At 39.9% G+C, this 14,624-nt stretch overlaps 1 protein-coding gene across 2 annotated transcripts in view; it reads right to left on the bottom strand.

Annotated features, from left to right (window-relative positions):
* Eya3 (EYA transcriptional coactivator and phosphatase 3) overlaps nucleotides 1–14,624 on the bottom strand; it is an 87,704-nt gene that overhangs the window by 63,387 nt on the left and 9,693 nt on the right. For both annotated transcript variants that reach the window (XM_036177828.1, XM_036177829.1), the window contains exon 2: nucleotides 3,985–4,080. In XM_036177828.1, the coding sequence (XP_036033721.1) occupies nucleotides 3,985–4,017 (33 nt within the window). In that variant the 5' untranslated portion in view covers nucleotides 4,018–4,080. The remainder of the gene's footprint in view (nucleotides 1–3,984; nucleotides 4,081–14,624) is intronic.

Raw genomic sequence — 14,624 nt, 5'->3', positions numbered from 1 at the left:
AGGTGGATTTCTGTGAGTTCAAAGCCAGCTTGGACTATGTAGTGAGTTTCAGGCCAGCCAGAGCTTAAAGAGAGTGTCCAAAATAAATAGATAGATAGACAGACAGACAGACAGACAGACACACAGACACAGACACAGACACAGACACAGACAGACACACACACACACACACACACACACACACACACACACACACACACAAGCTATTAGTCTAAGCTGAATTTAGTAGGTAAAGAGGAACTTGTATCTGGGGGCAGGCCAATATGTAAAGAAAGTCATAAAAAGGGCTCAACTGTAATAAAGAACATGAAATCAATGTACTAGAAACTCACTGCACCTCAGAGTAGCACGTGTGAAGGAAGAGAGAATGACACAGTGCAGACCAGTGCACAGTAGATTAGGGAGTTGGAGCCTACCTTGAGGATAACAGGGAACCTCTGAGGCCTTGCAAGCTAAGAGACCAGTCTGATACGGCAGACAGAGGATGAACAGGAGGGAAACAACGTCAAGTGTGAAAACAAAGAGGCTGTTGGGTCAGCACAGATGGGAGGGATGCCCCAAAAACAAATCTCAGAGTAAACTGAAGGCCACAGCTGACTGTGTTGGTTTAGAAATACTCCCCTACACCGTCCACTTCATTATGATAACTTTTAAGCTGTGTGTTAATTTCAGGAATTAGACAGGGATGAGTTGCTAAACCCAATTAAGTTAGACAGAAAAACGCACACATATATACACAATATACATTTATTCTTTTCTACCCACCAAAAATCTGGTAACAGATGAAGGAGCCTGATCTCATCTATTTTTACCATGTTTTGTCCCCAAAACACATGGGGACATAAAGTCAGCATTAGTCATAGTATAACAAGGCAAACACAGAAAATAAAATGGTAGACCTTCTTTTATTTTTTGGAAAAATAGGCACATCTAGAAAATAATACTACACTTAGCTAAGAGTGAGGGGAAATCATCAAATTACAAATAGCTCTGTAATGTTACCATACGCAACCTTACAAACTACAGCAGTCCTACCTCCAGATGGAGGCCCTTTCTCTCTGATGGTGTAAGCCGCTGCTTGAAAAGGAGAAAACCAAGAGTAACTAAACAATAGGAAATACCCGAAGGCTAGCTCGGAGATAAAGCACGTGCTTAGTGGGAGCAGGGCCCTCGCTTCAACCTTTAGTACTGGGGACAAGAAAAACAAAAAGAAATGAGGAAGAGACAACCAAAAGGAAAGAAAAGATGGGGAGAGGGCTCACTGCAATTTACAGAGTGAGCATCGCTGAAGAAATGTTATGATTCTCTAGTACTTTGAAGAATTATTCTCAGTTTTCTAGAATCCCAGAGTCACTTGGAACGGTCACTATTACTCCCAACTGTCACGTTCTTTTCTAAGGTCTGCTCCGTTTTAGGATGCTGTCAATGAGCTGACATTGAAGCAGCTTAGGTATGCGGTACTCCCCCTTCATCCCTCCCCGCCACCACTGCTCAATGAAACAGTAACCACACCTAAGCAGCATGCTTCTCATTCGCTGGCTTTTGTTTTGCTTTGTTTTTCCCCCAGAGATAATGAACATGGTCTGACAACTGAGTTTCTAATTCTCAGGTCCACTGGACGGCTGACCATGGTACTACGTGAATGTACTCCCAGCACTCAGAGTTGCCTGTAGTTCAAGGCCAGCCTGGATCAAAAACAGATTTTGTCTCAAAGAAACAAAGTGGGCTTATGAGGTAAAATTTCTGAGTCTGGAAGATCAGAACTTATTTAAAATACCACGATCTGGGTATGGTGGTACATTCCTGTGATCTCAGGACCTGGGAGGCTTGAGGAAGAGCGCTCATGAATTTCAGGCCAGTTTGGGCTGTATAGTGAAGTCAAGGCCAGTCTGGGCTTCTTAGAGAAACACTGCCTCCAAAACAAAAAGAAAACTCCATTCAGGGAGGCTGTCCTTTCCAGCCTCCAGATTACTCCCTTCATGGAAAAGGAAGTGAAATTCAGGGTTGAGCCAGTGTGCCGTCTTAGCAGTCTGCAAGCGGCAGGCCACTTGTTCTGTCACAGGGATCCCTTCTTCTGAAAAGCAAACACTCACTCAGGTTCCTAAGTGTCTCAAATAGAAGCACTCCATTTTTCTCAGATTCTGTGCTTGTCCACTTGGCATCCACTAATTATAGGAGCAACCTGGAGGACAAAGCTGTTTGTATCACCTCTAGAGTCCAGAGACTACAGTCAGAAACACTTCCTCTACCTAATTCAAATACTCTTTTTAGTTGCTGTTTTGAAACAGGGTTTCCTGTAGCCCATGCTGACTTAGAACATGTTATACAGCAGAGGATGAGCTTGAACTTCTAATACTCCTGCCTCCATTCCCCAAATGTCTTCACTGGGGTTTCTACTGCTGCGGTAAATACCATGACAAAAAGCAACTGGGGAGCAAAGGTCTATTTCATCTTACACTCTCAGGTAATAAATAATCCTTCACTGAGGGAAGTCAGCAGGAACTGAAACAGAGACCATGAGGGCAATACATGGGAGCCATTTTCTCAGTCAAGGTTCCTCTTCCTAGAGGACCCTAGTTCCTGTTAACAAAAAAACTAGTCATTCCAAGTGCTGGGAATCCACCTTGGTTGGGGACTACCTCCTACATCCCTATTTCCCCCATCCTAAATCAACCAAAACAGCCTGCTAGAATTATTTTAACAAGTCATACCATTGCTGTCTACCTTGTCTTTATGTAGTCTAGTGAAGCCTGTGGTCATGTCTTCCCTTGGATGTTTTCTGACCCCTTCCTGACACTGGTACTTCACCCTGTGATGTCAGGTACACTGTGCCCTTTCCAACAGCGCTGACATGGCCATGTGCTCACACAGTCGTCACCTTGACAGATTTAGACTGGGAGCACGAGGCAGTAAGAAAATGACTTTCCAGACAGGTATGGTGATCTCTGTGAGTTCGAGGCTAGCCTGGTCTACAGAGTGAGTTCCCAGATAGCCAGAGCTATACAGAGAAACCTTATCTGGAAAAACAAAAACAAAAAACAAAAAACAAAAAACAAAAAAAAAAAAAAGTGACTTTCTATCACAATAACCCCATGACAGAAATTCTGGCTTTAGAGTGCTTCAGTTTCTCCCTTGCCTCTAACATTCAGGCTTTGCATACAACGTCACAGAAACTGAACAGAAAGAGAAGGGAGGAGGCAGTCGAAGAGATGAGCCATTAGCAGGTTAGTCTCACACTTCCGTTAATTAGGTAGGGAGTCATGAATGATTCCCATTTCAACGGTCTGTAGACATTTACGTAAGTCTTTTTGAATTCATGAGTAGACTTTTGTCTTACTACATAAACACTCGATGATGTCACTTTCCTTGATACATTTAGTGTCTATAGGTCAGCTATTTGTTTCAACAGTGCACACCCTATATATACTGTTCAAGATGATTTTAATCCTATTAGACCTATGGTTATTAAAATTCACCAAGGACAGGGATCACATTTAAAAGATTCAGAGGTATTTTTATTAGTTACTCATGTCTCCCTAATTTTTATAGTTACCTAACAGAGAAGGCTAAAAGAATGGCAAAGTAATCAGAGTATGCAACTCTCAGCACACAAAGAAAAGGGCAATACAATACTCACCTGGTAATGCTGAGTGTGCTCAACAGATTCCCTAGAAGTAAGTTAGCCAAGTTTAAGTTTAAAAACATGCAACATGCCAGGCAAGGCGGTGCACATCTGTGATCCCGATCAGGGAGGTTGAGGTAAGAGGACCACACGTTTGAGGCCACCGGAGACTGCATATAAGCAAGACTCCATCTCAAAAACCAAACGAACATACAACTGCTTTCTTAGAGGGAACTTACTAAGGATCCTGTTCTTTATTCTCATTTCTAATTTGGATTCTGTAAGTGAAACTGAATTATACTCAAAAAGTCTCTTCAGATTAGCTTTTCTACAATCAACTTGAACTTGAAGGAAATACTCACCGGTTGCTCTGGTAGGTCTTGCTCCTCTTCCATGAGGACCACTATCTCTTTACACACTTACGTGACTGGATTGCAGGCCTCTGCAGTCTTCACACACTGTTTGTAACAAGAGAGGAATTCAAAGCTTTATATACTCCAAGTATTATCATCGAGGTCATCAGAGAATAACTTTAATATTTTGCTACTCAAGCTTTCTACGTTAGTTCCAATCTCAAAATCTCAAACCTGCACGTGGCTTTTCAAAACTGACATGCTGTTCCAAGTCACGAGAGCTGTACGCAATGCCTTCTGGAAAGCTCTGCAAAAGGCAACACGTGGAGCCGCTTCTACTGGTTACTATAGTGCCTAATGCGTTAAACACTTTACAATGACAGCCATGTGCAGATAATAAAACAATTTTTTTAAGGATTAGGGTTACGTTTAAAATGATAGAGACTGGCCTAGCAGGTCAGTAAGTTATGATAACATCTAACCTGCTTTAATGTGGAACATTTACATAACTGTTAACACAGACACACAGAATCGCTTTAAATAGGACAAACTGGAAAATCAATTAAATACATCACAATCAACTATCTGTCTATATGTAATCAATTTAAATGAAAACGTAATTCTTCTGGATCTTGATAAGACATACAGGTAAAGTGAAACCTTAAATATGAGAATTAAGGAAAAAATAATTATGTAAAGCTAGGATCCAATTTAATCTGAAAAAATAAGCTTCCACTAAATATACTAGGTAATTATTTAAATAAATCTTTACTGTTCAAACCCTGTTCCTCTGGTGCTAATTTTTAGTTCTTAAGCCTTTCTCTGACCTGACAACAGGAGGCACATTGTAAGAATGAAATACTCCCTTCCTGCCTAACTGGGGCTGGCTCTTCCCTGATGGATGCTGCTGAAGTCTCACTGTGTGACTTTGACCAACCATCGAACCCACCTTAACATACAGTTAAGGTTCAGACTCCCGCTGCTGAGATAATGAAATGAACAACGGAAACAGGAACCAAAGCCTTCGTTTCTGCTGGGGCCCACCAAACTTGTGTGGCTTTCTTTTGGTACAATATAATATACTTTTTAGAATCACACATAAGAACAGGAAAGGACAGAAAACAAGTCCAAGCAATACAAACAGATGAAAAACCTTAACAATTAGGTGATAACAGCTTTACTCCTTCCTCTGCTCTTAAATGTCAAGAGGAAAACAGTTTAAAGGTCAGAAGTACATGTGCTCGATGCACATGTGGCTCTTACAGACCCTCAAAACTGTTCCGACTGTATGGCGCAGACAATTTGCACTGCAGAATTACAGGATGCAAAAATGAAAGCTCATGGCTACAACCCTCCCAGGCTCATTTTGTTCGACACAGAAGAGCATAATCTACGTGACCATGAAAGTGATTTGTAACTGTAAAAAAAAAAACGGAAAAAAAACTCACCTTTTTGTTTTACCAATTTATAACTAACCCTATAGTCTCTTTATGTGATTACTGTGCTGTGAAAGCATACATTTGTAAATATGAGTTCAACCCATAAGAGCAAACAAAATAGGAAGAAATTATTAGAGAAACAGAACACTTTCACTCTTCATTTGTTGAAACTGTGAGTCTGACCTACACAGAAAGTTATTAATACTCCATGTATTCTCAATCAAGGGATATGGATGTAAAAACTGCACTCTGAGTGTGCTCTCAGCAAAGAGGGAGAGTAATATCTTCCCTGGGGCAAGGTTAAAATCCGCACTGGGATAGAGGAAGGTAAAGACAATTATTAAAAATGGTAGTAAATAACATGCTCTTTAATTTTGCCTTTAAACACAAAAACTAATTTATTTTTAGAAATCTGAACATTAAAAGAGAATACAATTTTTTTTAACAGACCAAAAGGCAGTAATGAGTTCTAAAAGTAAGAAATCAAATGTTCAAACTATCCAAAACCATATTAAAATCCTGAGCTATTCAGTGTGAATTCTGAGGTAAGTTACAAGGTGACTTCTTTATGAAAAAAATTTAGAAAATAATTCTATTTGTTTCTTCTTGAAAATAAGCATTCTTGTTAACATCTTTAAAACTACCAATATTCTCTTCCTCTCAGCTTTTCAACTGAAGAGAATAAAAAGACATAGTTTCCATTTTTCAGAGAAAAGAACTTTGAAAACTCAGGCTTGATATTTTTAAGTAACTGGTCAGTTATCACCAGTCATTTCTATCATTTTAAAACAAAAACTGGGTGTGGTGGCACACACCTATAATTTCAGCACTCAAGAGACCAAGGCAGGGGGATTACTGCAACTCTGAGGCCAGCCTCATTACACAGGTAAATACAGTCTCAAGAAAAAAAAGAAAAGAGAAAAAGAAAAAGAAAAGGAAGAAACAAAGCAATACCACCAAAGTCAAGTCAAATCCAAGTAGCCTACAAAAAAACAATGATTTCTTAGAGGAGCTCCTCAGATCCTGGCAATTGTGGTATGTGAGACACTTTCAAATACACATTCTAGCACATCCGTGAATAAAATGTATTAATAACAATACATATTTCCATTACACTATGCACCTAAGTACTATTGCTATCAATATAGTATTCTCCCTTCCCAAAATTTGTAGGTTGGAATAAGAATATGTTAAATAGAAGAATGCAAGCATTCTTTACATTTTCAGTATTTCTCAATGTGCTAAAACTTGTATTATTTTCTTTTTGTGTATGTGATTCTACAGAGCAAACCCAGAGTCTCATATATCTAAGCATACCATAGTCTACTTTTCTTTTGTTTTGTTTCTTCTCTTCGAGACAGGATTTCTCTGTGTAGCCCAGGCTGTCCTGGAACTTGCTCTGTAGACCAGGCTGGCCTCGAACTCACAGAGATCCGCCTGCCTCTGCCTCTGTCTCCCAAGTGCTGGGATTAAAGGTGTGTGCCACCAACACCCGGCTGATAAGACTTCCACAACCTTTTTCTAATTAACATAGGCTATATAATAGAAAGTCCACTCACCAGCCATCTAGGAAGCTGTATAACAAAAACAATATCCTTGGTTCCAGTTTGGATAATATAAGCAATGCAGAGTTGTTGCAAAAAAAAAAAAAATCTTAGAATTCTCATTTCCATGGAATAGTTCTAATTTGTATGTATTTTCACCATTAGTGAAACATAACATTTTTCTGTTGCAAATGAAGACTTAAAAACACCAAGCAGCTGGCCGGTGGTGGTGCACGCCTGTTAATCCCAGCACTTGGGAGGCAGAGGCAGGTGGATCTCTGAGTTCGAGGCCAGCCTGGTCTACAAAGCGAGTTCCAGGACAGCCTCCAAAGCTACAGAGAAACCCTGTCTCGAAAAACCAAAAAACACCAAAAACAAAAAACCACCAAGTAATAATAGCTATGACACAGGTGTGTGTGCCACCATTTTCTGGCCTCTATGTTTATCTAGTGGCTGTTCTGTTCTCTGACACCAGGCAAGTTTATTAGGGTGCACAATATTTGGGGAAAACAATATCACCACAAAAAAGAGATCAAAAATTTGAAAGAGAGCAGAGAGGGGTATATGGGAAGGTTTAGGAAAGGGGGAAACGTTGCAATTAAATTACAATCTCAAGAAAAATCAAGGAAAATATAAAACTGAGAAGAAAAATAGTATTTCCTAAGACTTCATATTTCTCTTAAGTGTCAACGAAAAAGTTAAAAACTGGTTTGATTCAAAGAGGTTGTCCTGCTCTTTTGTGGGGTTGTGTGTGTGTGTAGGTCCTCACAGTGTTATCCATGATGGCCTAGAAATCATGCATTCAAGTGACACCCCTGCCCCCAAGTTAGCTTTAACTTCCGTCTGAGTCACCACTTCCATGCCAACGTAAGTTTTTTCACTTGTTTATTTTGTGGGGATAAGGGGCATGTGTGATGCACATGTGGAGCTCAGAGGAGAACCTGTAGGGGACTGTTCTCTCCTTCCACCATGTGGGTTCTGGGGATTCAACTCAGATCATCAGGCTGAGCCATCTGACCCCAAAACACCCAATTTTTAAAATACTATTACAGATTTATATGTTCAGAAACAGAGCCAAATCTTTTTATAATATCACAACGTAACTTTTATTTTCATGGCTAAGAAGTTAGAAAGTAAATAATTAGTAGTGAATACTTTACTTCAAAATTCTAGATTCCAACCTCATAATATTTCTTTTGTAGCTGGAGCTACACATTATTTGGCTTGTAATCATAATGGCCATAAGCATAACTTACGTCTATGTGCTATTACAGCTCTTAGGCAGATAGAGAAACTAAGTATATATTTATGTTAATCTTTTTGTTCACTATGAAGATGTGTCACTCTGATTGGTTTAATAAAAGGCTGAATAGATAATAGCTAGTCAGGATTTCTGGGCAGAGAGGACACTGGGAAGAAGGCAGAGATGTCAGGAAACTCAGTAAAAGCATGATAGACATTTCGGACATGCATTAATGAAGCCACGATGTAAAAAAAAAAAGTAAATTAACATAAATAGGTTAATTTATCAAAGCTAGTTAGAAACAAGCCCTAAGCTAAGGCCGAGCTTTCATAGTTAATATAAGTCTCCATGTCATTTTTTTGTGAGATGGTTGCCCAAAGAAAAGTCTGACTACATATTTATATATGTTGTGCTGATGTAAAAGTATCACTCTTAATTACAACTTCAAGAGAAGTGTATATACATAATGCAAAATATCTGATTACTGGCACAACAAAGAAAGTACAGTTAAGTATGCACAGAAATATTCAAGGATTAACAGTCCCTCTTCCTAATTACATTTTTATTCATTTAAACTTGGTGTGTGGTGTGTGTGTGTGTGTGCGCGCGCGCGCATGTGTGCATGTGTGTAGAGGTACCCATAGAACAACTGTGGAGGTCATAGAACAACTTCTGGCAATCTTGTTCTCGACTTCCACCAAGTGGATCCTGAAAATCAAACAGGGATCCTCACAGGCTTGGCAGCTGGTGTCATTACTGGCTGAACCATCTCACCAGTCCCTGGACATCTTTAATACAGTGTTGGGGCTGGAGAGATGGCTCCGCAGTTAAGAGCGGTGGAGGCCTTTCCAAGGGACCCATGTGGCAGCTCACAACTGTCTGTTAACTCTAGCTTCAGGGAATTCAACACCTTTAAACATGCATACATACAGGCAAAACACCAATGCACATAAAATAAAAATAATGAATCGTTTAAAAAAATAGTGTAGTAGAAAAAAACAGAATGCCCATAGACTTTATACTGCTTACAATGTATCTGAGTTTATCTGCTACTCTTTCCACATACTTAGATGTATTTTTAGCACACACCAAAGAAAATGCTACAGAGACTTCCTCAAGGAAAATGTAATGCCCTTAAGGCTGGAAAGATGACTTCCTACAGGTACCTGCCACCAAGACTGAATTTCTGAATTTGATCCCCAGAACCCACATGGTGAAAAGAGAGAACTCCCACAGTTATCCAATGACTCCACACACATAGCACACACACAAGTACGCACACACACAGTAACAGATGTAAAATTTCCTTCTAAAAATAAAAACAACATAGAAGCTGAGTGTGGAAGTACAGACCTCTAATCCTAACACCGGGGAGACGGGAGGGGACTATGAGTTTCTCGGGTTATATAGCAGAACCTTCCTCCACAAATAAAATAAAAATAACATACAATAACAGTCATAAACAATAACCTGAATTTGTGATCACCCAAACTTCAACATTTTGTTTTATTTTTGTTTGAAACTCACTAAACCGCTCAGGCTGGGCTTAAAATCCTTGATTCAAGCAATCCTCCTGCCTAAGTGTCCCAAAGAGCTGAAACTACATACAACACTATACCCAGGAAACTCCAGGCCCACAACACTATACCCTGCTAAACTATTTATTAATGAGTGAAATAATTTAAGATTTTAATGGTAGTTAGTAAATAATTACTATGGCAATCTTTTTAAAATATGTTTTTAAATTTTTTAATATAAGTTTTTTTAAATTTTTATTTATTTTCATTTTTTAATGTGCATTGGTGTTTTGTCTGCATGTGTGTCTGTCTGTGTGAGAGTGTTGAGTCTCCTAGAACTGACTTTATAGACAGCAGTGAGCTGACATGTGGGTGCTGGGAATTGAACTCAGGTCCTCTGGAAGAGCAGCCAGTGCTCTTAAGTGCTGAGCCATCTCTCCAGCCCCTTTAAAAAAAATTTATTTAGCTGGGTGGTGGTGGCGCACACCTGTAATCCCAGTACTCGGGAGGCAGAGGCAGGCGGATCTCTGTGAGTTCAAGGCCAGCCTGATCTACCAAGCAAGTTCCAGGAAAGGCGCAAAGCTACACAGAGAAACCCTGTCTCAAAAAACAAAAAACAACAAAAAAAAGATATATATATATATATATATATATATATATGTATATGTATATATATATATATGTATATGTGAGTGTCTTCTGTGCCTGGAGAGATCAAAAGATCAGTTGTGAGTCACCCACATGGGTGCTAGAAACTGAACTCAGGTTCTCTATGAAGCAGCAAGCACTTTTAACTGCTGAGTCATCCCTCCCCAGTTACCATGGTATTCTTAAATATAATTACGTATACCTTAAGCATGAAAACAAATACCAAGTGCCCTCTTCTAGTAACTTTTAGGATGACTGTCACTGGGAATGGTGGCTCACACCGTAATCCCAGAAAGCTTGAGGCTGGCCATGTCTCAAAAAGAGAAAAATTAAATTAAAAAGATGGTTGTTTCTTCAACAATTACTAATCTGTCCTAAGGGGGATGCAAACTCATAAACAAGTGCCTGACCCCCGAAGTCTAAAGAAGTAGGTCAAAGTCAATTCTAGCTCATCTACTAGGAAGTCTAAAAGAGCAACAACAGCACAGAGGGTGTGAAGAGCAGAAGCCTTCTCTACGGTGTCCTGTTAACTGGGCCTCTTACCAGTGCCTGTCAGTGGGGATGAAAAGTGGGCATCTGGGTTTTACACACTAGCTTCCAGGACAGTAAGTAAAGGCATGATCCAATACTTACATATTTCTTACTGAAAATTAGACAAAATGGCATTATAAATATTTGTGAGGAACACAAGAGTAGAGTCTTAGCACCAAGGAGAGAGAAGCCAGGAGGGACTGCCGGAGCATGTGAAGCTTGCACCAGCACTTGCCCTTCGCTGCCTCATCCTCACCTCCCAGCTATGCTAAGACAAGGCCATCTTGGAGTCGCATGATTTAAACAATTTGTCAAAGATCAACAGAAACCATGTTAGTGTAGGTTAAAGTGGAAACCCATTATAAAGAGACTAGAGGATAGGGTAATGGTTGCACATTGTGAATTCACCTAAAGTCCCAGACTCCATCGTGTTTATTTCAAGTATTCTCCAAGGGCAGAATGGACTCTACCAGGGAGAAGGGAAACAGCTAGCAGCTAAGGATATTAAAAACACTGTGTCCTTGAGAACAGCTAGGAGGTAACAAACAGATATTACTACTGCTTATCCCATGCACAAGAAATGTCTACAGTGGGAACAAGAAGCCAGTCCAGCCATGGGAAGCTCACCCATGGAGAGAAAGCTCTCAGCAGGACTCCAGCTGACTGCCTCATCTTCCCCCAGATGATTTCTGCTGGATGCTTTAAACCCTGACTAGATATTACCTTTGTCTGGTACAGCTAGAGATCTTTGGTAGATGTTGTATCCAATCTGATGATGTTTTGTTATCTGCTCTTTACTATTTGTTCTTTTGCTTGATATATATAAATATACTCACTCATTTGAGACTGAAACATGGTTATTATGAACCATTCTCTGAACATACAAGAACAGCAACCTGAGCTATATAAGATCTTATTTAAGAAACAAAAATGATGATTAAAAAAAAAAGGGAGGGAAAAAAAAGATCATAAAACACTCAAAAATGTTCCAAATAACTGGAAAATTTGCCTAACAAATCAGGCACATAACTCCAAAGTTAGCATCCTGCTTTTATGCTGAGTCTAATTCTAAATTTAAATTAAAGAAATAAATACTCAGTAAATAGTTAACACTAACAGTTTCAGGTACTCTGCTGTTTTGATAAGTCTTATAGATCTTTCCAGTGCCTTAAGAATGAATTCAAGGGGACCAGGGCATGCCTTTAGTCCCAGCACTCGGGAGGCAGAGGCAGACAGATCTCTGAGTTCGAGGCCAGCATGGTCTATAGAGTGAGTTCCAGGACAGCTGGGAATACACAGTGAAACCCTGTCTCTGAAAACCAAAACAAAAGGATGAAGTCAAGTACCAGTATTTGTAAAACAGCTCTTTAAATTGGCCATCTAGACAGGCATGGTTGTGCACAACTTTAATCCCAGCAGTGGTGAGGCAGAGGCAGGCAGATCTCTATGAATTTGAGGCCAACCTGGTCTACATAGAAAATTCTAGACCAGCCAAGGCTACATAGCAAAACCCTGTCTCAAAAACAATCAAACAAGAGACCTGCCATTGCAAGACATACTTGGCCTGGAGGGAAAGTATTTACTGTATTTACTGCTAGATTTATACCTGGAAGATGTAAAAGTTCCTCATTGTACTTTACCATTTACCAATTTTAGCAACTTTGACTAAAAACTGAAGACCATATTTTTTATGTTAACTGAAGTTCATATTTTTCTTTTTGAGTCTTGAGAGATTTACTTGACTCTCTTGTATCTCCAGAAAAGTATGCTTTTCTATAAAAGCTCTTACTAAACACGTAACTGTTTAAAAAAATTTTTTTAATGGGGCGGTGATTGTTAAAAAAAATCCCAGCACTCAGCAGGCATAGACAGGCGATCTCTGTGAGTTCGAGGCCAGCCTGGTCTCCAACTCCAGGACAGGCTCCAAAGCTACAAAGAAATGCTGTCTCGGGGAGAAAAAAAAAATTAAGACAGAGTCTCAAATATCTAATGGTAGCCTTGAACTCCTGATCCTCTTGCCTCAGCCTCCCAAGTACAAGTATAGGGATTACATCGGGCTTTTTTTTTTTTTTTTTTTTGGAACTGAGGATCAAACCCTGGGCCTTGCACTTGCTAGGCAAGCACTCTACCACTGAGCTAAATCCCCAATCCCATACATCTGGCTTAATTGTTTAAATTTGTTTTGTTTTTCAAGACAAGGTTTCTCTGTGTAGTTTTGGTGCCAGTCACAGATCTCACTCTGTAGACCAGGCTGGCCTCGAACCCAATGAGATCCACCTGGCTCTGCCTCCTGAGTGCTGGGATTAAAGGCATGTACCACCACCGCCCAGTCTAATTGTTTAATTTTTTTTTAACACTGGAACTAGGGACTATAAACTTCAAAGGCCACTTCTAGTTAAGCCCCACTCCTAAAGTTCTCCAGCCTCCCAAAACAGTGCCACCAGCTAAAGAACAAGTCATAGCTACCTCTTTCACAATTATCAATTTCCAAAGACGACTGATAAATCTAGGTTCTGAGTCTAACCAGTTTTCCTCAGCGTAGAGGAAGGGGATGAGGTATATAGGTTCTAGTCATTTACCTCTACTGACTACAGGGTACACACCACATGCCCCTAATCCCAGCACCAAGGCAGCAAAGACAGAGGATTGCAAATTCCAGGTAGATGAGGACTCCATAGTAGGACCCTACCATCAAGAAAAAAAGGAAAGAGAATAGGAAGAAAGTGGGAGGGAGGAGAGGGCAGTCAGGCAATGTTTGAAGGCAAGTTTGATTTCTGGATATGAATTTCTCTTCTAAACATCACAAAAACTGCTGGTCTCCTATACCAGGACTAGTGCTAGCCAGTGAATGGCTGGTAATACTAGTTAGACGTCTAGGAAAGCGACGAGGGTCAAGCAAGAGAATGGCATGCTTTCATCTTTACTCACGAAATGCTATACAGTAAGTAGACTGCAGGGAAAGAGATGCCTGCCTGCCATGGGCAGAGCCTTCCATGTCTTTTAAGAATGCTACAGAGAGAAAACCCTGTTTCAAAACAAAACAAAACAAAACAAAACAAAAGCTGTCTCTTGGGGCTGAAGTAGTTAAAAGCATTGGCTGCTCTTCCAGAGGACCTGGGTTCAATTCCCAGCACCCACATGGCAGCTCACAATTGTCTATAACTCCAGTTGCAGGGGGGTCCTGATACCCTCACACAGACATACATACAGGCAAAACACCAAAAATAAATCACTTTAAAAAAAACCCACAAACACATGCACACACATATATACACATGCAAGCACATCTGCATGAGGAGAAAACACGAGTTTAGTAACAACTAAATCCAACAACTCCATTCCTTCTAACATGCCTTAAGACCTCTCTTGGGTTTTCAGCTTGTCAATCACAGTTTTAGAATTTCTCTGCGCAACAAACTCCAAAACGTTTTCTTTATCATTTAATCTGCAACCTTAACAGTTCTCAGAGAATTACATCTTCCCAGTAGGAGCTGCAATTGGACACATAATATTACACTCTGGCATGAATATTCTGAAAAATGCATTGCTTCTAGTTATATAAGAAAAATACACTTCATTTCACACATTTTCTAACATTCTATGTGTCTATTTTTGATCTGATCTACATGTCAGCCAGGGCTCCGGTATTTGAACAGCATCTACTATATCATCAAAACTAAGTTTTTCAAAAGTATGTACTCGAACAGCTGAAAGAACTGAGAAACCT

The sequence above is a fragment of the Onychomys torridus genome, chromosome 2 (assembly GCF_903995425.1).
Source record: "Onychomys torridus chromosome 2, mOncTor1.1, whole genome shotgun sequence".
Classification (NCBI taxonomy): Eukaryota; Metazoa; Chordata; class Mammalia; order Rodentia; family Cricetidae; genus Onychomys; species Onychomys torridus.
Note: the sequence above shows the minus strand (reverse complement) of the source record. Positions and strands in the feature narration are given on the sequence as shown.